Genomic DNA, 27,145 nt, shown 5'->3' with positions numbered 1-27,145 from the left:
GACGTGATTTCGATTTAAAATTTTACAAGAAAAACAACGGTGAAACCTTTTTTTCTGTTAACGCCTTCGTTAACGAGTTATAAGCCTTCAAAGTTGCAATAACGGAAAAATCGAGTTAACAATAAAACGAGGTACTTGCTGCATGAAGAATTTTACACTCGTTGTGCATCTTACACTCGTAATGCATACGAAAACGAACTTTAAACAACGCTCTAATAACGATAATAATAAACAATAACTAATAATTAACGACACAATAACAAATTAAACGGCTAAATCGATCGATATTATTATCTAAATAAAAATAAACTTTCAGCGTTAATATCAGCTAATATTTGTTACTTATCGTTAATTAAAGAAATCGGCTGGAAATACTTAAAAAATATGATGCGTATACCACATGACTTCCTTATATGCCTATTAAGTTACATATATACGTTTTTTTTAAATGAAAAGTACATGTAATTTTAATACGATTCTAAATTACAATTTTCAATTAATATCAAATAATCAGATGTTTCACTAAATCTGTTGTGGACACCACACGACTTCCTTGTACATCTATTAAATTACATACACACATTTTTAAAAGTACATATAGTTTTATTTCACTAATAACTTCTAATTTTTTTCCTTCTTTTTTACTGTTATTATTAAATAATTATTATTTATTGTAAAACTTTTTTTGCAATCACAGATTAATAATTATGAATAAATCAATATATTTAAATTAAAAAAAAAGGTAAATAAAAAAGGAAATGAAATCCCATTCGGACCGATGTGCTTTCTCCTTGTAAGATCCTTGTAAGATTAATTAAAATTTTATTTGGCTATAACTCTGGACCGATGAAAATAAGTACCGCTTGTGATATATCGTTGTAAAGCTTTCGATGAGGGCTTATTACTGCAGTTAAGGAATCGTCCAAAATCCAAATTTTTTGGACATTTTTGGTTCAGTCGATCGCAATCAAAAGGGGAGGGGCACAACTAGATGTTCAAATAGGATGTTGAAATCTAAAATTTCAACATCCTACGGCTAATCGTTTTTTTTGAGTTACGCGAGATACATACGTACGTATGTACGTATATTCGTCACGCCGAAACTAGTCAAAATTGATTCAGGGATGGTCAGAATGGATATTTCCGTTGAAATCTGAAAACCGAAATTTTTCGCGACCACAATACTTCCTTTACTTCGTACAAGGAAGTAATAATAATAATAATTTGCCGATCTCCGTGGCGGAGTGGTAGCGTCTTGGCCTTACATACAGTCACTATGTAACGGAGCTTCCAGGTTCGAATCCATGTTAGGCATCACATTTTTTTGTACGCTACAAATATCTATCAAATACGCTACAAATAGCAATCGGACTAATGACCGGAGCGGTTGATGTCCGTAAAACTCAAAAAAAAAAAAAAAAAAAAAAATCAAAGTATAGTAATCCACACATATCATTACTGCAGGTAACTTTATCATATTTATTGTCGTATATAACATAAAAACGCAATCGTAGTATTATTTAATTTTTTATAAATAAATAAAACTTAAACACGCAAAAAGTAAATGAATTCTGTTTTATCAGTAACGTTAAAATTTATCTTTTTTATCCTAGACTTATAATAAAAAGATTTTCTTTACTATCCTCTGTTAATTGCGGTATAAAAACTGCCGAAGCCGAATTCTTTAATAAATACGCTTTATTAGGTGAATGATATTTATTCATTTTTATTTACAAGTTTTTACGTTGACATTTAACAATTTTTGCATTCGGCTTTACGAGTTTCTCAAGTAAAATATTGCTTTTGTAAATAAAATATGTAAAAGTCACATTAAATACGTAGAAAATCATAAAATTATACTGTAACATACATAATGTTACATCATAAAATACAAATAATGAACGGTGTAGCGTAAATGAATACGAGTTTTGAAAGATTTTATATTAGCGGCCAGGATCCGCTACGGTCACATAATTCATTCATCGTTACAGACTTTAATTAAAAATTAATGATATATTCCGCATTCATCTACGATTAAAATTGTCTTAACAATAGATTGAAAATAAACAAATTTTTAAAATTATTCTGTCTTAATGTATATTGTAATAAATCCTACCCTACTAAACGGCATTTGTACGTGTATGTGTGTGTGTGTGTGTGCGTGTGCGTGTGCGTGTGTGTGTGTGTGTGTGTGTATGTGTGTGTGTGTGTGTGTGTGTGTGTGTGTGTGTGTGTGTGTGTGTGTGTGTGTGTGTGTGTGTGTGTGTGTGTGTGTGTGTGTGTGTGTGTGTGTGTGTGTGTGTGTGTGTGTGTGTGTGTGTGTGTGTGTGTGTGTGTGTGTGTGTGTGTGTGCGTGTCTCCCACAGCTTAGCACCGGAATGTACCGATCACTAGCGGAAAATCCCGATTCATTAGTATCAATTTCTAGAGTTAAATTTGTAATTTAACTTTCGTTATATCAACATTATTAAAAAAAATATTTTTACAAAAGAGATAATCAATTCTGGAAACCTAATAAACCCATTCCGAGACGGCGCCCGCTAGGGCAACCCACCCGGAGGGCCTAGCTGCGGAGGCGTGCCGTAGACACGCCCTGCAGCTAGTATTGTTGAAAAAATTTAAATATAAGAATTGATATATAATTAATATATTAAATTTAATAAATAGATTATATAATTATATATAATTAATCTACAAACTAGAAATATAAGGAATAGAAAGCACACTCGTATGAAACATTTTTACGAGTAATAGCAGCTAGAATTAAGCATCAACTAATGTGCAATGTAATATGTTGATTAGCCATCGATAACGCCCTCATGATTCCATTATTTACGGGCCTTAATAGATTAACCTATCATAGTTGAGTAACAGTTTCGTTGTCTAGCTTCGGATTCAATGATAAAATCCCCGTAACACTTATACAGTACCATCTGGAAAGTATTTTCTTTCAAACAAACAAAAAAAAGAAAAGAATCATTTAAATCGGTCCGTAGTTACAAAATTATGCGTAAAAAACATTCGGATCAAATTGAGAATTTCTTTCTTCTGTTTAATTCGGTTTAAAAAACTATTCGCACGAAATAAAAAAAAAAGAAACCGCAATTTTAATAAAAATAGATAAATGTTTTATTCTGATCGGTACATAATACATTATACAAATCGCGTCAAGAACGAGTACATTTCTATTTCACGGCTAAAAAAAGAAACACTGCCCCATCGTTTGCCTGGATGGATCTAGAGGAAACGCGATAAAACCTTGATCAAAACAGCATCGAAAAATGCAAAAATTATTCAATATTTAAAATTCTTATATGGATACTACATGACTTCCTTGTACGCCAATTAAATTAGAAATACACATTTTTTTAATATGAAAACTACATAAAATTTTATTTCATTAACAATTTCCGATATTATTTCATTTTTTTATTGTTATTATTGAATTATTATCGTAAAAAATTTTTTACAGTAAGAGGTTAATCGTTATTAATAAATCAATATATTTAAATTAAGGAAAGAGTTTAAAAAAAGAGAGGAAGTCCGATGTGGCTTCCCCTTGTAAGATCCAAATATTTCATTAATTAAAACTTTGTTTGGCTATAATTCTGGAAACAATGAAAATAAGTAGCACTTATTACATATCGTTGAAAAGCTCTCGACGAGAGCTTATTACTGAAGTTAAGAAATAACCGATAATCCATTTTTTGGGGGATTTTGGGCTTTTTTTGTCACTTTTTGTTAAGTCGATTGCATTCAAGAGGGGAGCTGCACAACTAAATGTTACAACAATCCTAAATCCAAAAATTTCAATATCCTACGGCTAATCGTTTTTGAGTTATGAAAGACACATATGTACGTATGTACAGACGAAACTAGTGAAAATGGGTTCAGGGATGGTCAAAATGGATATGTCCGTTGAAATCTGAAAACCGAAATTTTTCGTTATCACAATACTATCTTTACTTCGTATAAGGAAGTAAAAATGATCTATTATTGATTTCAACTATGATATAGTTGAAAAGCTCTCGATGAGAGCTTATTACGGCAGTTAAGAAAAAGTCCAAATTTTTTTGGATTTTGGGCTTTTCTGGACGCTTTTGGTGCAGTCGATTGCAATCAAAAGGAGAGGTGTACAGTTAAATGTTAAAACAATCCTAAATCCAAAATTTCAACATCCTACGGCTAATCTTTTTTCAGCTATGCGAGATACGTACGTACAAACGTCACGCCAAAACTAGGGAAAATTGATTCAGGGGTGGTCAAAATGGATATTTCCGTTGAAATCTGAAAACCGAAATTTTTGGCGATCACAATACTTCCTATACTTCGTACAAGGAACTAAAAAAGAATGGATGCGATTAAAAGTCTATTAATTATTTAAAATATAAATGTATATATATATATATATATATATATATATATATATATATATATATATATATATATGAATATACTAAATATCAAAAAATAACTATAGACCAAACTCAAAAGGCCTTAATGGAAATTATTTGAGCACATACGTAAATGTTGAGTGGGATTCAGAATATTTAGGCTTTTTTATAAATGTTTTATAAGTATTATCTAAAAGTTCATCGATATAGTGATATTGTTTCTATAAAAGAAAATCTTTAAGTTGTGTTTTTAAAAAATTGGTATGAAGATTTTCTAAACGGTGCAATAAAAATGTCAACGGAAGCATAATGACATTTCACGTAAGTCAAAATATTACCTTGAGTTACATTAAAACTTTGTTTTCAGTGGTTTGATAGAAGCGGTGGATATTGTTACTTCTTTTTTTTTTTTAAATAAATAACTTTTACTTTTCATTTTTTTATGAAAGAGAGGACATTAATAGTAGTCATCAGCCCTGTGGAAATCGGTAGCGTATGAAAAGATGGTATGCCTGACTGGGATTCGAACCCGGGACCTCTGGACGACATGCTATTTAAGACGCTATTTACTCGACTAAAAATATAGTCGTAAATGACTATTATTTTTAGCGAAGATTGTAAATTATAAATATAAAAACACAAGGATGAATTTAAATTTTTAATAAAAAGAGTGCAGGTAGATGACGTAATCAGACTGTTAGCAACCGAACATCAACTAAGATACTTAAATTGCGATAATGATATTATTTATTTATTTGTTTAATAAATATGATAAGTTTATTTACATTTTTAAACGAATATTTTAATAATATTAATGCTATACTAAGCACAAAATAATAAAAAAATCTTCGAATGGTCTAATTATTTTTTTGTGGAAAAAATTGTTATAACAGAAACCATTAGAATATATCCTCAATTCTGTATTCAACTCTGTTTTAAGGTAAAATAAGTATTTTTCTTATTTTAATGATAATTCACGATAAAAAAATGTCAAGTAAATTATTAATTTAAGTTATTTATATATATATATAATTTCAGCGTTTATTTTTTCCTATTGAATTATTTATTTTAAATATCAAGGTGCTTGTTTTGAGGATATTTCAAAACTCGTTTTTTTGTTATTTTATTTTTAATAACCGTAAAACACGTTATAAGCCTAAAAAAATTGAAAAAGATTTTATAAAATTTAAAAGAAATTTTTTTTGTGAAATGTTAAAATACTTATGATAGAAAGTAAGTCTTGATTTATGACAGCTAAAAATTTCATGTAGGAAAGATGTTTTATCGTAAGTACTCGGTATTAAAACATCGTATTAAAAAAAAACAAAATATTAGAGGCGTAGAAAAAGATAGATATAATAGCGTACAATTCGCTACATCCAGTCTGTGGATGCGCGCGCATAGAAGATGTGTGTCGTAAAACAGATGTGTTTTATTTCTACAACAGGAAATGAACAGGCGGAGAAACAGCTGATCAGCTGTTAGTCAGACAGCGGTAAATCTCTCACACTCTCACTTAATCGAAGCGCCTTTCATACTCGCATATAACTGTTATGTATAGTTGCGGTAACAAAACCCGTAGTCGGTTCCTTTAAAATTAAAATTCCTTTTAATTCTCTTTAAACTGTAAGTACATAACGATAAAAAAAAATATTGGCCTGTCAAGTACCTTACGGATTCGATTACACCACTTGTGTAAAGTAAAATACGCAAAATCTATCGACACAAAGATAATTGAAATTCTATTTCAACCTTCAATAAATTTTTTAATTAATATTTTAATTTTTTGTTAATCGACAAGAATCCATTTTTATACTAATAATCAACTATATAATTATAAAGAGCAATTTTTTAATCGTCTCTTTTAATAGAAATTTTTGTTTTATTTCATCCTACTTTTTAATGTACTAATAATAACACATGTTTTTTCCTGAACCAGATATACGAAATTATTACGTTTTCTATAATCGTATAAGAGATATACGTACACTTTTTCCGTTGTAATCCGATTTATTAATTCTAAATTAAATCAGAGAATGTAAATACGTTTATTATTTATGTAATATATATATATATATATATATATATATATATATATATAATTACAAACCGCTTATTAAATTATTATTAAAATAATTAAAGTAAATTTAATTATTGTGTTTTTTATTTTTACTTTTAAACATTTATTTCTTAATACGTAAATAAATAAAAATAAATTTTAATAAATAAAAAAAGACGATAAATTATCTGATACGGTAAAATTTCTATTCTATTTTTTAATACATATTAATTATAAGTGAACACAAATTATTATGTTCTTTTTTGTTGTATCTTAAATGGTTTAAGAGTAACCCGATTGTACGTGACCTGTCACAAGTCAAACGTTATTATTGAAATAAACTAATTTTCAAGAATAACAATATCATACGCCAGGTTTGCTAGGAAAAGTAGCCGTATATGAAATTTATGAATTTCAGAGAAAGCAGCTACGATCGATCGGTATCTCTTGAACTTCAAATTCTTTATGTATTAAAGCCGTAAGAAAGTCTGGGATAAATAATGCAAAACAATATTTTTATGAATCCGTTCGGATTGCTTCATTATATCACAAAATATATACGTATATGCAGTCAAACTGAATACGTTGATGGTAGTTGGGATAAAATTAACGGTCGGATTTTCATACGACCGTTTGAGATAAAATTGAGCGAGACCAAATTTTAAAACGGAAATGGTCTCCTGAAGTAAGAAGATAAAATTGGAATAAAACGTAGTAATAATAAATTATAAAGAAAAATCATTTTGCGATTATAGATTAAAAAAAGGCGTCTATTAAATCGAAATTTCTATTTACATTCTAAAATAATTCAATTTTATTTAAAACTGTAATAAAAAACAATTAATTACTGACCTAAATTGTTGTTTTCCTGCGCTTCGTTGCACCTTCCTACGACTCTAATGATCGCTCTACCAGCTAATCTACTGCAGACCATCATCGGATGCATGTTGTTATTTTCATTGTTTGCGGTGTTTGTGATGTCGGCACCGAACTGTGATGAAGGTGGTGGACGCATTTTTTTTTTTTACGTGTACAAACAAAAACAACTAAACGATGTAACTAGTATAAAAATCAATATACCGTACTTTATAAAATAACCTTCTTTACGATCTCTCGCGAACTGTTTTTATTTTATATTTAAAAATGCTATTAACACTTCCTAAAACACACGGACAAATTTGAAATTTATTTTTTTTCAACTTGGTACCGTAGTTTACTGCTAAGTGTTATTATTTAACTCCTGCCTCGACGGCTTGTCACCATAGAATCGACGCGCGGTGCTTCTTACTATGTTTATATACGATCAGCTGTTTTTAACTTCTCGGATCAAAACATTAGTTCTATTGCGCATTCGGTTTCGCGCATATACGTCGTCGTCTTGTTCGCAGTAAATCGAGGTCAAACGCAGCTAGCGCTCCGCTTAAAACGACAAAATTAAACCGTTTAATCTAAATATCTACTTATTTTAATTTATTTTTGTATTATTTTAGTTCAAATACGTTTAGCTTTGTTTTAATTTATACAAAATTAACTCGTTCTATCTAACAAAGTAGTATACCGTAAATAAAGTTGGGCGACCTCAGCGATTTTTTTTGAGTCGCAGTTAAAAAAAATGTAAACAGAATTTAATTTTGACTAATCAATTTTGCTTAAAAACACGTCGATCTATTTAGAGATTAAAAGAAAAAAAAATCATTCTACATTCTTTTTACGCAATCTTTGTTAGATTACAATCTAATGCACCCTTTTCTGACACGCTATAATTGTAACTTAAGCCAAACATAGGGTGCTACAACGATCCTATGGTGGTTAATAACGGTTTAAGTATTTTGTTTACTGATAATATAAATGTTATTTAATTATCACCTTATTCAAAAAAAAAAGCGAAAGGAAATAATAAAAATCTTAATTAAGGTTTATAATTTTACGACCGCACAGATATCTTGAAAGCGGCTGAACTAATCGAGATGAAATGTTTCTTTATAAATTAAACTTTATAATATATCTAATATAATTAAATTAAATATATATGCCGGGTAATATTTAAGTACGGAAACAGCTTTACATTGGATATCTGAGAGGTATTTGGAGGCAGAAAGAAATTGGGTTCTACGTAACTAAGAAATTTTGCATTACGGTGGGTTTTTTATTTTTGTCCGCCATATTGAATCTAACTATTTTTAAATAGCAAGATGGACATACGACAATGATTTCGGTATAAAATTTTACAAGTAAAACTACGGTGATACCCGTTTTCTTGTTAACGTCTTCGTTATCGAGTTATAACGGAAAAATCTTGTTAACAAGAAAACGAGTTAAAATGCGCAACGTGAAATATTTTATCGCATTTTACATTCGTAATGCGTACAATAAACAATAATTAACAAATTATATCGACCGATATTATTTACTTTAAATATTACAATGCCGGTATTTATTTTAAAATTCTAAATAAATTTTTTCGATCGTAAATTACTAATGAAATAAATTTTGAAAGCGTATCGTTCTACGATAAATGTTTAAAACGCTTCCCCTTTACAGGTTGGCAGTGTGCTAACCTCAAGTAATATCCGTTTATAACTTGTTATATCATCTGATGATACACGAACATATTCTTCAGTTATTCTTCTTTTCGATTCGTCAATATCTACAGGTTTTGTTTTGTGAAAATTATGTTTTTAGGTACCCTCAAAAAAAGTAATCCAGAAGGGCAGGCCATTCTACGGCTCGTCTACGATCTATCCAGCGATTTGGAAATCGTTCGTTTAAAATTTGTCGTGCCTTAGATAATAACGTGGTAGCGTCCAAACCTGTTGAAACCGTACGTTATTGTTTAATTTTTATCCAATATTTCCCCTGATATTCGGTTAAATCCTGTAGGCTAACAAGTTGCAATAAGTATCTCCTGTAATACCGTCACCTAAAATGAAAGGCCCTATAATACAACGACGGATGATTCCCATCCAAACGTTTACTTTGAGGGTGTTATGTACGAGCTTCCGACCTTCATCTGGGATTATTATCGCTCCGACATCGATAGTTTTGTTTATTCACACGGTCGCTTCATCGGTAAATATTATCGAATTATAAAAATTCTCGTCTAAGTTTAATTTTTGCATTATAATATCACAATACTTAACTCTGCGGTAAAAATAACCACCCGAAATTTTTTCCACCGGTTGTAGTTCATAAGGTTGAAATTTATTTGTCTTAAGAATTTTTTGAACTGAAAAAAGCTCCTGTGGACACCACACGACTTCCTTGTACGCCTATTAGGCAGATTTAATAAGAAAGCTATCTATTGTAATGGATACCATAATTCGACTTCCGGAAAATTTCGACATATCTTCGCGTTTCACATCCCCCATCGTCAGTTCAAAAGTCGATATATATATATATATCACTTTCTTGTGGACGCGATAACTACCGTAATTTTTCGCCGATCAGTTTCAAATTTATACATAAAATATAACGACCAAAAATCTCGGCCGCGTTTGTTAATGGGAAAACTCGGACCGTGGGGGTGGAAATGGGGAGGCTTTTTGGAAAAAAACAAAATTTCGCTATAACTTTCTTACTAAGTAAATTATCGAATTCGTTTAAAGTTCCTAGTATTTTTTTGGATAAGGACCTAAAACGTATCATCAGCCATTTTCGGATATCATCAGCCATTGGCTCAGGGGTGGAAGAAATGGAGTTTCGATGACAAAAAAATCATACCTTCCTTAATAGGCGCAGTATCAAATCTATTTAAAGTATTCGTTAATCCTGTAAACATTACCTAAAACTTTTGTCTGAAATAATTTTTGATATGACCAACCCTTACGGCAAGGAATACAAAAAACAAAAAAATAAAAAAAATATTTCTATAACCTTCTTATTAAGTAAAATATGGAATTCGTTAAAGCGCCTAAATAGGAAGATAAGGTAATAGTTTTTCTTTTCGATATATTCAAACAAGGTACCTTACCTGACGTAAGTTGTAATACTTAATGTGGGTAATATAGGCCTATTGTATTTTCAAATCGTCTTCTCAACATCACTGTTGTTACATTTATACGTGTTTTTAAATAAAACTTTCTGAAAACATTGTCTATATTTATCAAACCTAGGAAGTCTTCATATATTTAACAATAGCTTATAGTCGATGAGAAAACGTAGAGTCCGTAAAACATGGAAAGTATTGTTTGATACCAGCCCGTACAATCCGAGTTCGTCTACCCCTATTTTGTCCCGGTGAAATCTAGTCCGCCATCCGGCGTACCGAAAGGAATTTTTTAAATTACATATACGCATTTTTAAAAGTACATAAAATTTTATTTCGTTAATAACTTCTGATTTTTTTCATACCATTTTTTATTTTTATTATTGAATTATTATTTATTGTAATACTGATTTTACAATCAGAGGTTAATAATTATTATTTTTTTTTTGTCTTCAGTCATTTGACTGGTTTGATGCAGCTCTCCGAGATTCCCTATCTAGTGCTAGTCGTTTCATTTCAGTATACCCTCTACATCCTACATCCCTTAATAATTTTTTAATAATTATTAAAAAATCAATATATTTAAATTAAAAAAAAAAAGGTAAAAAAAAGGAATGAAGTCGGATTCGAACCGATGTGCCTTCCCCTTGTAAATTCCAAATATTTTATTTGTCTATAACTCTGGGACCGATGAAAATAAGAGTACCGTTTATGATACATCGTTGAAAATCTCTCTCATCGAGGGCTTAATACTGCAGTTAAGAAAAAGGATTTTGGGCTTTTTTGGACGCTTTTGGTTCAGTCGATTGCAATCAAAAGGGAAGGTGCACAATTAGATTTTACAACAGTCCTAAATCCAAAATTTTAACATTCTACGGCTAATCGTTCTTGAATTACGCAAGATACATACGTACGTACCTATGTACAGACGTCACGCCGAAATTTGTCAAACTGGATTCAGGAATGGTCAATATGGATATTTCCGCTGAAATCTGAAAACCGAACTATTTCTCGATCGCAAGGAAGTAATAACCGATGTCGTGTTGGAAAACAGCTTTCCGAATCGATGAATGAAGATTTTCAATAAAGGTCTGCGATACATCGAATGACTTTTCATCGGTTGTAACCGTTCTCGATCAACCGGTGCGAGGACGATTATTTACAGTACCGCGTTTTTTGTCTTCATCGCAGTCGATTTAGTTCTCGGTTCTCCGTTTAGAAATCTGTTATTTAGTAAATCACATACCTCTTGTGAAGGCCGAACTCTGTCACTGTACCCGTACATCATCACTAAAGTTATTTTTTCGGTTTCACTTAAAGAAGGCTGTTATTTGAAGATTTAATATTTAATAAATCTGTTGTCGTGTTATTATTATTAGTTGTTTATTATTATCGATATTATAGCGCTGTTTAAAGTTATTTATTGTATGTATTATGAGTGTAAAATGCAATAAAATATTTCATGTTGCGCGTTTACCTCGTTTTATTATTAACACGATTTTTACGATATTGCAACTTTGAATGCTTATAACTAGATAACGAAGACTTTAACAAAAAAAAACGGTTTCACCATTGTTTTTCTTGTAAAATTTTATATCGAAATCATGTGTCATACGTCCATCTTGCTATTTAAAAAAAATTAAGTTAGATTCAATATGGCGGACAAAAATTAAAAACCCACCCTACTGCAGACCTTTCTAACTATGCAGAACCCCATTTCTTTCTTCCTCTAAATACCTCTCAAAAGCTGTTTCGATACCATAATTTAAAAAAATATATATTTAAAAAGAACCTCATTTTATAGTAACTTCCTTCCCGTTTTTTATCGTCCACCATTTTCATCGGTAGTGTGACCCTTTGTGGGTAGAGGCATGGACTATTAGGAAGGGAGAGGAGATAAAATTGGAGGCCTTTGAAATGCGGGTTTGGAGGAAGATGGAAAAGATCAGCTGGACGGAGAGAGTTCGTAATGAGGAGGTGCTTTGTAGAGTGGGAGAATCGTAGAGGGCGATTATCGGAATAATAAAAAGAAGAAAATGCAGTCGGTCGGGACATTGGCTGAGACGGGACTGTCTGTTGGTGACGCATTGGAGGACATTGTAACAGGAAGGCGGGGAAAACCGCCTCGGCCTCGTCGGCGAAAAACGGCCGGTGAAATACGACCGACGCCAACCCGACACTGCGGGCCTCTGGGGGCCACGATGTAGCGGGGACCCAACTGACGCTGAGGGGAAGCCCGGTTTGATTTCAATGGATGAGCCGCAACTCCCCGACTTCACCGAAGACCGGCTTCCGGACCCGACAGCTCTTCTTAGAGCTAACGCAAAAAACGGCCCTTTTCAAGGCCATCACAAGATTATAAATTACGAGCCGTCGACGACAACAGCCCTTCTCAGGGCTACCACAAGGTTATTAATTACAACGAGCCGTCGAAGTCAATCGACGACAACAACAACCCTTCACAGGGTTACTACAATATTATTAAGTGCCACGTACCGTCGAAGTCATTCGGCGATAATATATATATATATATAACAAAATGGCAATTACAATGACTGTTAGTTGTTAGTAATATTCATTAAAATAAGAAAAAACTAGAAATGTATCATGTTTTGAATATGCTCTTGTGTTGTATCTAAAATTGTTTTCAAATATTTGGTTTTTGGTCATTCAGTGAGCTTTAGTCAAATTTTGGTGTGTATATATGTTATATATATATATATATATATAACATATATACATCCAGAGACGGGTGTGAGTATATAATATTCCATGTGCTATAATATTTTATAGTAAATAACAAGCAGTACTTGCAGTGGCAGCTCATAGCTAAAATTAGTAGGGGTGTTGCTCCAGAAAATTTTTTCAAGCCCACGGTTAAAGTTTTCTCTAAAATAAAATAATCCCAAAAAAATGAATCAAATAGAATAACTGGAAGCAGGATAGTAATCTAATTCTACACTTTATCGCATTCAAGAATACGGTACACGGTTTTTAAGCATAATGTGCTTAAAATTCGTATTAGGTTTAACCGAATAAATCATAAAATGTCAATACAGATAATATTTTAATAAAATATCCGCTTAAAAACACTATAGTTCAATTGTGCTTAATTTTAATTTCTATGTACATAGAAACAAACACGTAATTAGTTTTTACCTTCCTTCTCTTTCGCCCTTCCAGCGTGTTTTTTGACAGATTTGGCAAGATTTGACAGATCAAACAGCCCTTTTTTTCCGCCATCTTCTGATCGCCACTAAAAAAACAACTAAATCGCTTTCGTATTCCTTCCATCGACTAAACTAGAAAAGGGAACGAACAAGGAACGTTCCATACGCGCACGCGGAATAAAAAAACTATCTTCCACCAGCACACTAGGGTCGGCACTGCGAGAACGACAGTGCTCTTTCTCCCTCGCAGCCTCGCGTGCACAACAGCCAAACACGACGCCGCTGAAACTGTAAAGCGCACAGTTCCATACAAAGATTTATTTTTGTATCTTTTTCATAAACTAGGAGATGGCTGCTGATATTAAGTTTAAGGATTATATATTTTACAAATATCAAGAAAGAATTAAAGAAAAAGAACTCGTTATATTAAATGTTATCGATAATATCAATTTGAAATAGGGGGTGCTGCAGTTCCATATTGCGTACACGCGAGCCGCCACCGAGTACAAATAAGCGGCATAGAGACCTGGCTGAAACGTGTTATTAAGCCCGTAAATAATGTGTTTTGTAAGTACGAATGAAATCAGAGGTGGGCATCATATACTTGGTGGACTAAAATTCAGTTTTCCCATTTAATAATTAGAAAATAGTTAATAAAAAAGAAAATGGTTTTTATTACGTCCGATTCACATCGGAGGAAGTGTTCAAAGTGTTATCCTTCTGTTCTAATGCATTCATGCAAAATTTAACCGACGAAGTACCGATATACTTTCATCCGAATACTAAACAATTGAACTCGGTGTACTTCGGTGGTTGGGGTTGGTTCAATTAACCCACATATCTCAGGAATGTTCGGCCTGAATCTGTACTATACTACACCTCGTTTATACGAGATGCGACAATAAAGTAATGAGACTGATGTGAAAAAAAATGTCGCTTACCCTTTTAGTCATGTTTAGTGTTGTCTCCTTAAAAGTAGTTCCCCTCTGATTGCACACACTTATTCCAGCGCTTCTGCCATTGACGGTAACATTTCTGGAACTCATCTTCTGTAATATCCTCCAAGACCATCGTCACAGCTTTTTGGACATCTTGTGTTGTTTGAAAATGGTATCCCTTGACCGCCATTTTGACTCTTGGAAGTAGAATAAAGTCGCACGGAGCGATATCTGGTGAATAAGGTGGCTGTGGTAGTGCTGAAATTTGTTTTGAGGTTAAAAATTGCTGTACTGACCGAGCAGTATGGGATGGCGCATTATCGTGATGCAGAATCCAATCATCAGCGATGTCGGCACGGACACGAAGAACTCGTTTACGAAGTCTTTCTAAAATTTCTTTGTAGAAATATCGGTTAACTGTTTGTCCAGGAGGCACCCGCTCTTTATGAACAATTCCCTTGGAATCGAAGAAGCACACAAGCGTGCATTTCACTTTTGACTTTGACATGCGAGCTTTTTTTGGTCTGGGTATCCCTTTGAGCACCATTGCGAACTTTGGCGTTTTGTCTGTGGATCGTATTGAAAAAACCAACCTTCATCACCAGTGATAACACGCCATTGATTTCCGTTTGCTCTAACAGATCGGTTGCCACATTTTTTCCGTGTTTCTCGCTGTTTTTGTGTGAGATTTTTTTGGGGACCATTTTTGCACAAATCTTTCTCGTACTAAGATCTTCAGTTAATATTAGACGAACCGTTTGTAATGTCGAGTTAATGTCAACAATCGATCGATGTTGAGTTCTTCTGCGATCATTTTCACGGATAATCTTCGATCAGATCGTACGATTTCACGCACCCTGGTCAAGTCGACATCTGTCCGTGAGGTTGACGGTCGTCCACTGCGGTCTTCATCTTCAACATTCGTTCTGCCTTCACTAAAAATTTTATGTCGCCGAAAAACTTGAGCTCTTGAAATAACCTCCTCTCCGAAAGCCTTCTGAAGCTTACCGTAAGTTGTTGTCGCGTTTTCACCCGATTTAACGCAAAAAAAAAATGGCATACCGTTGTGCAATATTTTGCGGTTTCATATCTGTGACGAGAGACACAAACACGTGTTCACTTATTGCAGACACAACTTACATTACACAACTCACGACCGAGCAGTTGCATCAATGTGCCGCTTGGACTAGAAATAGCTTATAGACCAAGGTCAAAGATGGTGTGCCTACGCAAGCTGCAGGGTTGCCACATCCTACAAAGAAAAATCAGCCTCATTACTTTATTGTCGCACCTCGTATGTCATGCATATCATCCTCATTTCGTTGGGCCTGGGGGAGTATGCTTATTGTACACTAATTGAACAGGTTGCGACATATACATTAGGAAAATAAATAAATAAATCGTAGCGTTTTAATTAAAAGTCGTTAATATACGTATAATACCTGTGTATGTTAATATTAAAAAACATCGGGGAATTCAAAATGACACCTGTTACTTGATAATTCTATATATTACGACTTTATTAAAAGATGGTTTTTGAACTACGATTGTTCGTTTATTAAAAATTACAAAAAACAGTTAATTGTATTGAATTTATAATTTTAAAAATTCTGATGTGTACGCCTATTAAATTACATATACACATTTTTTTTTTAAATTGAAAAGTACGTAAAATTTTATTTCATTAATAACTTTTGATATTTTTTCTTTTTTTTTATTGTTGAAGTATTATTCATCGTGAAACTTTTTTTTACAATCAGAGGTTAATATTTATTAATCAATCAGTATATTAAAATTAAAAAAAAAGTTAAAGAAAGGAAATGAAGTCTGATTTGAACCCAAGTGCCTTCTCCTGGTAAGAACCAAATATTTCATTAATTAAAATTTTATTTGGTTATAACTAATGAAAATAAGTACCGCTTATGTTACACGGTTGAAAAGCTCTCCACGAGCGCTAATTACTGCAGTTAAGAAAAAGTCCAAAAATGTTTTTCTTTTTATTTTGGACCGTTTCTTTTGGATAAAAAGGGGAGCTGCACAACTGCATGTTGCAACAGTCCTAAATCTAAAATTTCAACATCCTACGGCTAATCGTTTTTGAGTTATGCGAGATACGTACGTATGAACAGTCGTCACGCTTAAACTAGTCAAAATGAATTCAGGGATGGTTAAAACGGGTAATTCCGTTGAAATATGAAAACCGTATTAACGTTGGTTATTAAATGATAATATATTTTTTTTTTAGTTAAAAGATGATGTTTTAACTTCGCTCAGTAATTTAGATTTCGCATACATCTTTATCGCCATCTAGGCTTTATGTAGCAATTGATGGTATTACTAGCGAGGTTAAATCTTGATTTCGTTATGATAAATATTTATTTATAATTGGAAATATTTATAAATGTTTTTACATCTTTTTAAATATTTTATATTATTACTTATTTATTTTTTTAATAGAATTCCTAATAAACAAGAAAAAATGGAGTAAGGACATATTTAACCTATTTTAAGCGTTATTTACAAACGCACAGAAGATAAACAATGATTTTGTAAAATATATAACCTTCCCGCGTTAAAAATAATAGAGTATATAAAAATTAAAAATTGCTACGCTCAAAATAGTATCAATGTGACACTAGTATACGTAAGATAGCGGGCAAGGTCTGTGCTGAATTCATTAGTTTTTAGGTTATATCAAAATCGGTTTAAAAATATATATTTCACAATATAACTAATACTAAGAATACTTTAGATAATCTAAATTAAAGCGTAGGTACAACAAATTTACAAATGAAATTAATAATATTACAAATAAAATGACAAAAATAAAACAATTTGGACCGACATCAATTACAGGTGATATTTTATTAAACAAGAGTTATACCTTATGAAATTCCTATGCTTGCAGAGCTGTTTTCAAATCAGCTCAACGACTGACTTCTTAACTATGATAAAAAAAATCGAGGCTGATCTTATTTTTCTCCCCAAATAATTTTCTATTAATTTATACGACTTAAATTTAATACAAAAATTTAAAAAAAAATCAGGAAAAAATAAAGAAAAGCATCTTTTTATATTTATTTTTTAACCTAATTAGATTTATTTATAAAATGCGCAAAACAATTTAATTCTCTGCTAAGTGCGCAATATCGAGTGTTCTTTTTTCCTTCCTTGTACGAAGTAAAGTAACAAAAGACAACGGTTTTTTAATGATCAGACTTCATCTACTTTTTTTTATTTCAATATATCGATTTATTAATAACGATTAACCTCTGATTATAAAAACATTTTTACGATAAATAATAATTCGATAATAACAATAAAAAAAATATGAAAAGTTATCATAAGTTATTAACGAAATAAAATTTTACGTAAGTTTCATTAAAAAAAAATGTGTGTATGTAATTTAATAGGCGTACAAGGAAGTCATGGGGTGTCCACATCAGATTTGTACTTGTACGAAGTTAAGCAAGTATTGTGATCGCGAAAAATTTCGGTTTCAGATTTTAACGGAAATATTCACATTGACCGTTCCCGAATCCACTTCAACTAGTATCGACTTTATATCTGTACGTACGTATGCACGTGTGTATCTCGCGTAACTCAAAAACGATTAGCCGTGGGATGTAGAAATTTTGGATTTAGGACTGTTATTACATCCATTAATGCACCTCCCCTTTTGATTGCGATCGATAGAAGCAAAAGTCTCCAACAAAGCCCAAAATCCATAAAATTTAGATTTTGGACTTTTCCTTAACTGCAGTAATAAGCCCTCATCGAGAGCTTTTCAACGATATATATATATATATAATAAGCGGTACTTATTTTCATCGGTACCAGAGTTATACCCAAATAAAATTTTAATTAATGAAATATTTGGTTGTTACAAGGGAAAGGCACATCGTTTCAAATCCGACTTCATCTCCTTTTTTTTAAATTGAAATATATTGATTCGTTAATAATTATTAACCTCTAATTGTAACAAAAGTTTTACGATAAATAAAATAATTCAATAAAACTATTAAAAAACATATGAAAAAATATCATTAGTTATTAATTAAATAAAATTGAAAAAATGTGTATATGTAATTTAATAGGCGTACAAGGAAGTCATGTGATTTTCACATCAGATTTTTTTAAATTGTATTCGTCTTTTTTGGGTCGTGTTTCCGCGGCAATTCCCCTTAAAACTGCCAGTGCGTTTACTCTACCCCGAATAATTTGATTCCATTCGGATCTTTTTCGTTTGAATTCTTTCCTTCTTGTAACACCTGCTCCTAGGTACCGGATGAAGTTAGTAATAATGATGTACGGTAGGGGATCTACGCATAAAACCACCCTCCAGCAACCGTAATGGAAACTTGTTTTTAAGGAGTAAGCAGAAATGCGAGAGGGAGCTAATCCTGTTTTGATCCGGTCTACATTATACCGCGTGGCGTACTTCCCGTCGGTTTAGGTACTCGATCCCAGCTGCTGAGAAACGATGTACCTGTGCGCAATCGGCTTGGTCGACGGGCGCGGTCGGAACATCGCCCCGTGAACGGATGGATACTTACTGAATAAGTAAGCTTATTGCTTAGGGAGCCTTTTCTGAATCGAAAGACAACACGGTAGACCACCGGTGCGACGTACCGGTATCTCGTCATGAGGTAAACTGTAAGGAGTCGTTAGGTCGTTCTTGAGGTACATTTTTTATTCGTAAGATAAGGGGGGCGAAGCTCCATTCCAGTGTAACGGTGCAAATAGGTTAAGTTCGGTGGGGCTCGAACGGGTTCTGTCGTACCTACCTCGGCGTGTTTGTGCTACTTTCAGAATCGGGTAAAATGCGGTGTCACGGTATTCGATCGAATTCGCGTCAGCGAGGGAATCGATAGACAGGCACATATCGATTCCGTCACCGTGACCCCGTAGGGGAAGACGCCCGCTTTGTGACAATCCTGATGGCCATACCACCCCTTCCATAACTGGCCCTGATGGGTTTTACCGGAGGTCGTCTTTTAGAGTCTCTAAAATTGATAACACAACGTAGTCATCGGGTTGGCCTCGTGTCATGATGCCATCGATGCAAATGCCTTGACAGACATTTCCATTATTGTATTTATACAACCTACTATCGTCTTTGTACGGTCTCTTCTAACCACGACCGCCTACCGTAGCTTACATCCTTCGACTGTCAAATTAACAGATTTGCAAAAGCGCGATCCCCGCGCCAAACAAACCAAACTGTTGTAGCAACAACGACAATTTTGTCCTGCGTTTCAATTTACTCAAGTTCTCTTGATGTACTTAAAAATCAAGAAACAGATGTTCATTCCGTCAGTGTGATACAAGAGGAAACCTCCAGTTCGAGATTTGAGTGTAGTGCAGGGTTACCAAAGCTCCCGTTTTCAATGCCCGCAGTTTATAATCGGAGCAACGATCCGGTGATCAGCGCCTGTGGGATTTCGCCAGCCACCAGATCCTCTCCCCTCCGGTCGGTTGGAGTAACTATAACCCGGCTGTATTTCATATAATAACTAATTAAATTAAAATTGAATATTTAAAAAAAAAAATCGAAAAGCTACTGTGTAAGAGAAAGACTGGGCGGTAAAAAAGTCACAAATAAATATTTAGTTGGATAACCTGCGTAATAAAATTAATACGACGAGGTTGAAAGTGTTAATAAAAGAAATATATTTTAAAATAACCGAATCGTTGTAAAGTATTTCAACAATATGTTATAGAAGGCTTGTCTACTATTACTCGTACTTTTAAGATACGACGCAATATTTTGTGAGAGTTATTACAAGTAGCTTACTCCGGCACGAAATATCTTTAATCTGTTTTTATTTCTAAATATCGATTTAACTTGGACAGGATAATTTCTAAAGTTAAATTTCTAATTTAACTTCCGTTATATCGATTTTCACCGTTCAAAAAAAAATATTTTTAGACAATAGGTAATCAATTTTGGACACCTAATAATCCCATTAGAGACGTCACCAGCCAGGGAAACCCGCCCGGAGGGCCTAGCTTATTTATAAAATCTGCGATTCGATAATGTCCTAAACTACTTGATAAAATTTAGATGTGCACTAGTAGTGTATGTGACGTTGTGCATGTGAAAATGTTATCAAGATTAGTAGAGTCTTTCTTCAGTTACGCTCGGTTTAAGTCGACAACGGACAACATAACCTCAGTTTGAAGTTACGTTGATTTTGTATATGCACTTCACACCCGCTTTTATAGCGAGTCACAGTGGTGAGCGAGTTTAAACTTAATGCTTGTGTTTAGGGTCTACACGTTAATCGAACGTATGTGGGCGTTGTATTCTAAAAATCAGTACGTTTCTGACTGCGAAATACCGAGGGCGTCGGAAACGAAAAGTCGGTCTTCTTGCGCGGAACTACGCAAAAGTTTTCTTTATTAAAAATTTTATTTTTATATTTTCACTACAAAAAAAATGAAAATCTCTTTATATATCAGCCTTTTCTTAATTTTTTACTAGTCAATTATAACAGTTTCGTATTTAGATTTTTAGAAAATTATTTTTAAACTATAAACAAAACAGAAATAATATTTTTACTATTTACTGCCGTATTCGTCATATATACAATTTTTTTTATTTGGCAAAGGCAGTGGTTTTTTCTTTTTTTTAAGAAAGAATTACGCCTAATTATAATGTTTTTAGTTTTTAAAATAACAGATGAACCTTATTTACAGTTTAGCGTCTATTTTACACATTTCTCGCTGTCAGTATCGCCAACCCAACACCGCAACGAAGAGCATTATTACAGCGTGCGACTGCGCTGGGATTTACGCACATTTGCTGCTCAATAATCGGTATAAAAGTTATTTTAAATTTAGCTCTGTTTTTTTACATATTACGTCTTTTATTACGTATCCCTTTTTGCTATCATTTCTTCTTTCGTTAAGTTTACTGCTGATGTGAAATGCAGTAAACAACGAGCCAAGAATTGTCATCTCTGTGACGTAAGAAAAATTCCTTAATACGTATTTCAGTAGTCAGCACCTTAACTTTCTACAATTAAAGATGGTTATAAATTTATCACGGTAAACTCATATTGATTCGTTTTGTAATCAAAATCAAAATTTTTTTAAAACGATTTAATAAAAATACTTAATTTGACGCAATTATAAAGTAATTGATTATATTATAAAGAGCGATCGTTTTAAGTTTGCCATTATCTGCGACTGGTAAACTAGAAAAGCTACGATAATTTTTTAAATGGGTTAGCAACATCTTTTACCATGTTTGAAATCTTTTTTAATAATTGATTTTGTTTCTCGATATTGAAACGATTCTTATTTCGGTTGAAAATTATAATATAATATTCTTGTGCCGTATTTCGGTCTGTCTTGTTTTTAATAAAAGTAAAATTCCTTGAACTCTTCTTCTTGCCGACCTCCATGGCGCGAGTGGTAGCGTGTCGGAGTTAGTCTCGGGTTAGCATGTCGAAGTCCCGGATCGGAATCCCGGTCAGGTATGGCATTTTCACACACGCTACAAATCGTTCGTCTCATCCTGTGAAGCAATACCTAACGGTAGTTCCAGAGATTAAAAAAAAAACTCTTCATTTACAGTTGATGTTGCTCATATAAATTTACTCGGTATTACATTTTCAACAAATTTTGTATGAAAAATTTGATTTATTTTTGGCTGTTTAACAAAGTTATTGTACGTCAAAACTAAACATTAGAGTTTTCTGTGACAGATTTGTTGTATTTTACAATATTCTTAGAATAATAATAATAATAATAATAATAATAATAATAATAATAATAATAATAATAATAATAATAATAATAATAATAATATATATATATATATATATATATATATATATTATTATAATTCTTAAAGAAAGAAGACACAGATTTGGGACCTTTTTGTTTCCTTGTACAAACTAAAGAAAATTGAGATCGCGAAAAATTTAGGTTTTCTGATTTCAACGGAAATATCCACCTTGACCATCCCTGAATCCATTTTGACTAGTTTCGGCATGACGTCTGTACGTACGTACGTATCTCGCATAACTCAAACGATTAGCCGTAGGATGTTGACATTTTGAATTTAGGACTGTTGTAACTTCCCTTTTGATTGCAATCAACTAAACCAAAAGTGTCCAAAAAAAAGCCCAAAATCCCAGACAATTTGGATTTTGAACTTTTTCTTAACCGCAGCAATATGGCCTCATCGAGAGATTTTCAACGATACTTATTAAGCGATACTTATTTTCATATTCCATGTTCCAGAGTTATAGCCAAATAAAATTGTAATTAATGAAATATTTGGATCTTACAAGGGGAAGGCACATCGATTCAAATCAGATTAATCTCCTTTTTCACCTTTTTTTTTTAATTTAAATATATTGATTTAATTATTAACCTCCGATTGTAACAAATTTTACAATAAATAATAATTCAATAACAAAATAAAAAAATCAGAAGTTATTAATGGAAAAAAATGTTATGTACTTTTCATTAAAAAAAAAAAGCGTAACCTGTATGTAATTTAATAGGCGTATAAGGAAGTCGTGTAGTGTACATTCAGATATTTTTTATTCGGTTCTTTAGGTAAAAAAATATATTAAACCGTAAAAATTTATTTAATTCCAAAGAATTTCAGTACGGCTTTATTTTATCCTCGAAGAAGAAATCAGAACAAAACTTTTCAGCTATAATAACTCGAAAACGAAGCGTTTACTGATGCATCTTTATATGAACTTTTGTGTTCATTTTACTTGAAAAAACATCCTGAAATTCTCTAAATTTCTTCGTGAGATTTCCGTGTGCAGTTCGTGTCAGTAATGAACAGGTGTCCTACTTTAAGGTAACCTTTCTCTTTTTTTTCTGTTTAGCCTCCGGAACCAGCGTACCGTATTACTTCAGCGGAAGAATAAATGTAAATGAAGCGTAGTCTTGTGCAGTCTCAGTTCGACCGTTCTTGAGACGTGTGGTTAATTGAAAAACCCGATCGCCAAAGAACACCGGTATCCACGATCCGCTATTCAAATCCGTATAAAAGTAATTACCTTAACTAGGATTTGAACCTTACAACTCTCGACTTCGACATCAGCTAATTTGCGATGATGATTTTAACCGCTAGAACCACCCGGTGTGTTGCTGCAGGGTATCGACTTTAGTGTTACCTGGATGAGATAAAAGAAGACGTCCAAATTTGTTTCATTTTTTTACTAGATTTCTTCTGCCTTTAATTCCTTTTTAATTTTAACGTATTACTACTGCGTGTACATATATATTTTCCATGTGCAATATATTTTTGGAAAGATGGAACGGGTGGAACGATAGATAAACAATAAGATAAAAATGTTTAGTAAAAAGAACCTTGTTCCGCTTGATCAAATGACGTTTTTATCTTAAAAATTAAGTACTATTAAAAATATAATCGAAAAGAAATAAAATTCTTAGTAAAAACCTTTGGGTTCTAGTCGAGCCCTTTAACCAAATGCCTTTTTTATACTTACGCGGAGTATAATCGATTAAAAAAATGTATTAAACAAATTTGGGTCTCATTTGACCCCCGTCTTGCTCGTTAGTTACCTGATACAGCATTTTTAATAACGGTAACAATTTCAAAATAACAGATAACAGTATCAGAAATTGCCAAAAAATTCAAATGATATTTTAATTTTTAAGTCGAGTATCGTAGGACTCTTTATTTCTTTGTAGAAAATAAGGGAACTATTTTCATCGCAAAAAATGTCGGATTTTCGGGTTTTAGATTAACGGAAATATCCATTTTTACTATTCCTGAATCCATTTTGACTAATTTCGACGTGACGTCTGTACGTACGTACGTATGTATCTCGCATAACTCAAAAACAACTATCTACAGGATGTTGAAATTTTGGATTTAGGACTGTTAAAATCTAGTTGTACACCTTCCCTTTTGATTGCGATCGACTAGATTAAATTAATGTCCAAAAAAGCTCCGAATCCCCAAAAATAGGATTTTGGACTTTCTTAACCGCAATAATAAGCCCTTATTGAGAGCTTTTTAACGACATATCGTAAATGATATTTTCATCGGTTCCAGAGTCATAACCGAATAAAATTTTAATTAATGAAATACTTGGATCTTACAAGTGAAGGCACATCGGTTCGAATTAGACTTGATCTCCTTTTTTAACTTTTTTTTTTTAATTTAAATATAATAATATAATATAATTTTATTTTTATATTAATTAACTTCTCGTTATAAAATATTTTTTACGATGAATAATCATTCAACGACAAAAAAAAATATCAGAAGTTATTAACGAAATAAAATGTTATGTACTTTTCAAAACGTGTTATAATTTAATAGGCGTACAAAGAAGTCATACGGTGTCCGCATCAGATTTTTTTAAAGTTCCGATATCATCTACTTAATAAGATAGTCGAATTAAAAAAAAATATTTTTATCTACCGGTACACTTCAAACCCTTATAATCACGAACCAACCCGCGCTTGTTTTTGGGGGCTTACACATTTTTCTCCAATAAGTCGGCCCGATTTGGTGAAATGTTTTTCAACAAACTTAAAAAAAAATTATAGTTCAATAAAACAAAAAAATAAGGTAGTGTGATGCTTCTTGTCTGATGGGGACGAAAGTCAGACCAAAGTTGGGATATATACAGCCAGATTTAAACTTTTTGCAAAATCTGTTTAGAAATAATGTTGAGCATCCCCCCTCTAAATTCGATAGAATTGAAACCTTCGAATTTTAAATAAACAAATAATACTTTCATAGTAATAAAACTTCTACGACCACTACATAAAGTGGCGAAAACTTCCCCTCCGCTTTTTTAATTTTGATTAAAATTTAATCCCAGCAGCGCCCTGTGTATGCATATATTATATATATATATATATATTTTTTTTTTTTTTTTTGCCACTGCTAACAATTTATTGATGGTTCAAACAGAATGATAAAAAACTTCTCTAATATAAAACCATTAGATATATTTTTTTTTTAACCTCCGTGATTCACCGTTAGATATTGCTTCAGAGGATGTGATGAATGACAATTTTTACGGTATGTGAAAAATTCCATGCCTGACCACGATTTGAACCCGGGACTTAGATCTGCCCGTCTAGTAGTTATTTAACGGCTGATTTTCCAAGTCGAAGATCCTGAGGTTCAATTCCTAGTAAAAATTAATCGCTTTTATACGGACCTGATTATAAGACGGTGAATACCGGTGTACTTTGGTGGTCGGGGCTCGATTAACCGCACGTCTCAGGAACGATCGGCCTTCTTCTTTCTTTTTCCTGTTTAGCCTCCGGTAACTACCGTTTAAGATAATACTTCAGAGGATGAATGAGGATGATTATGTACGAGTGTATATGAAGTGTAGTCTTGTACATTCTCAGTTCGACCGTTCCTGAGATGTGTGGTTAATTGAAACCCGACCGCCAAAGAACACCGGTATCCACGATCTAGTATTCAAATCCGTGTAAAAATAACCGGCTTTACTAGGACTTGAACGCTGGAACTCTCGACTTCCAAATCGGCTGATTTGGGAAGACGCGTTCACCGCTAGACCGACCCGGTGGGTTACGAATGATCGGCCTGAATCTGTACAAGTATACACCTCATTTACATATCGTTCTCGTCTCTTTGGGCCGTGGGAGGAAGGAACAGATTCGTGGGAGGAGTTGAACAGATTAAAACGTACACATTAGGGAAAAAAATCAAATAAAAAAAAATTCAATAACTTAACGACGGGGGATAATTAAAATTATTCTTTAATGACATTATAATTTTGTATAAAAAAAGCAGAAGAAATCAACGATTTCTTTTTGTAACTTTTTGTAAACAAAAAGTTCTGTTTCTGAAAACATAATACAAAACATCGATACTAAAAATAAATCTTCTTTTTTTTTATCGAGGACGAACTGAAGTGACCTTTATATCGTATTTTTCTATAAAAAAAGCAGAATTATACAATTTAAAAAAAAAATTAAAAACTATACAGCATAAAAATTAAAAAAAATAGTGTCTGATGGACGGACACAAATAAGAATCGTATATTAAAAACTTTAACATTTAAACTGCAAGTGCTTTTTAAAAATAAAATCTTTGTCTTCACTCTTACAACGCACGCGCTTCACTACGAGAATGTTTATATTTTCAAGTTCACATGTGATAATATTATTGTTGTTTTTCATCGTATGTAATCTATTTATAAATTTAACATTTACGATATATAAATTGACTGTTACAATTTGGTCTAGTGAAAAAATAGTCTGTATTAAAAAAAAAATATTTTTTTTTCCAGAAAATTTAAAAAGGAGAATTTTTATTTTTTCAATTTTAATAATCGATAAATTACGATTTCATATATGCTGAATCGGATAATCTAAAAAATAGAAAAAAACTAATAATTTTTTTGGGAAGGGAGGGTGGAATGTAATTTACACACAGAGTGCCAGCTCTAATCAAATTGACTAACATATTTACAACTTTAGACATTATTTAAAATAGAAGATCTTAGGCAGGCGGTAATGACAAAGCAGTAAAGTTATTTAACAACTGTCAAATGTAACAATTTTGACTTTTTCACTTTAAATATTAAATAAAATTACTAATA

General features: G+C 32.5%; 1 protein-coding gene and 1 long non-coding RNA gene across 3 annotated transcripts in view; one reads left to right on the top strand and one right to left on the bottom strand.

Moving 5' to 3' along the window:
- The window catches only part of LOC142328061 (leucine-rich repeat-containing protein 20-like), a 53,972-nt gene extending 46,237 nt beyond the window's left edge, over positions 1–7,735 (bottom strand). The window contains exon 1 of the mRNA XM_075371529.1: positions 7,306–7,735. Coding sequence (XP_075227644.1) covers positions 7,306–7,468 — 163 coding nt within the window. The 5' untranslated portion in view covers positions 7,469–7,735. The remainder of the gene's footprint in view (positions 1–7,305) is intronic.
- LOC142328062 (uncharacterized) overlaps positions 1–27,145 on the top strand; it is a 94,035-nt gene that overhangs the window by 47,117 nt on the left and 19,773 nt on the right. The gene's annotated exons all lie outside the window — the stretch shown is intronic.

The sequence above is a fragment of the Lycorma delicatula genome, chromosome 7 (assembly GCF_047948215.1).
Source record: "Lycorma delicatula isolate Av1 chromosome 7, ASM4794821v1, whole genome shotgun sequence".
Classification (NCBI taxonomy): domain Eukaryota; kingdom Metazoa; phylum Arthropoda; class Insecta; order Hemiptera; family Fulgoridae; genus Lycorma; species Lycorma delicatula.
This window is presented reverse-complemented; position numbering and strand designations above follow the sequence as displayed.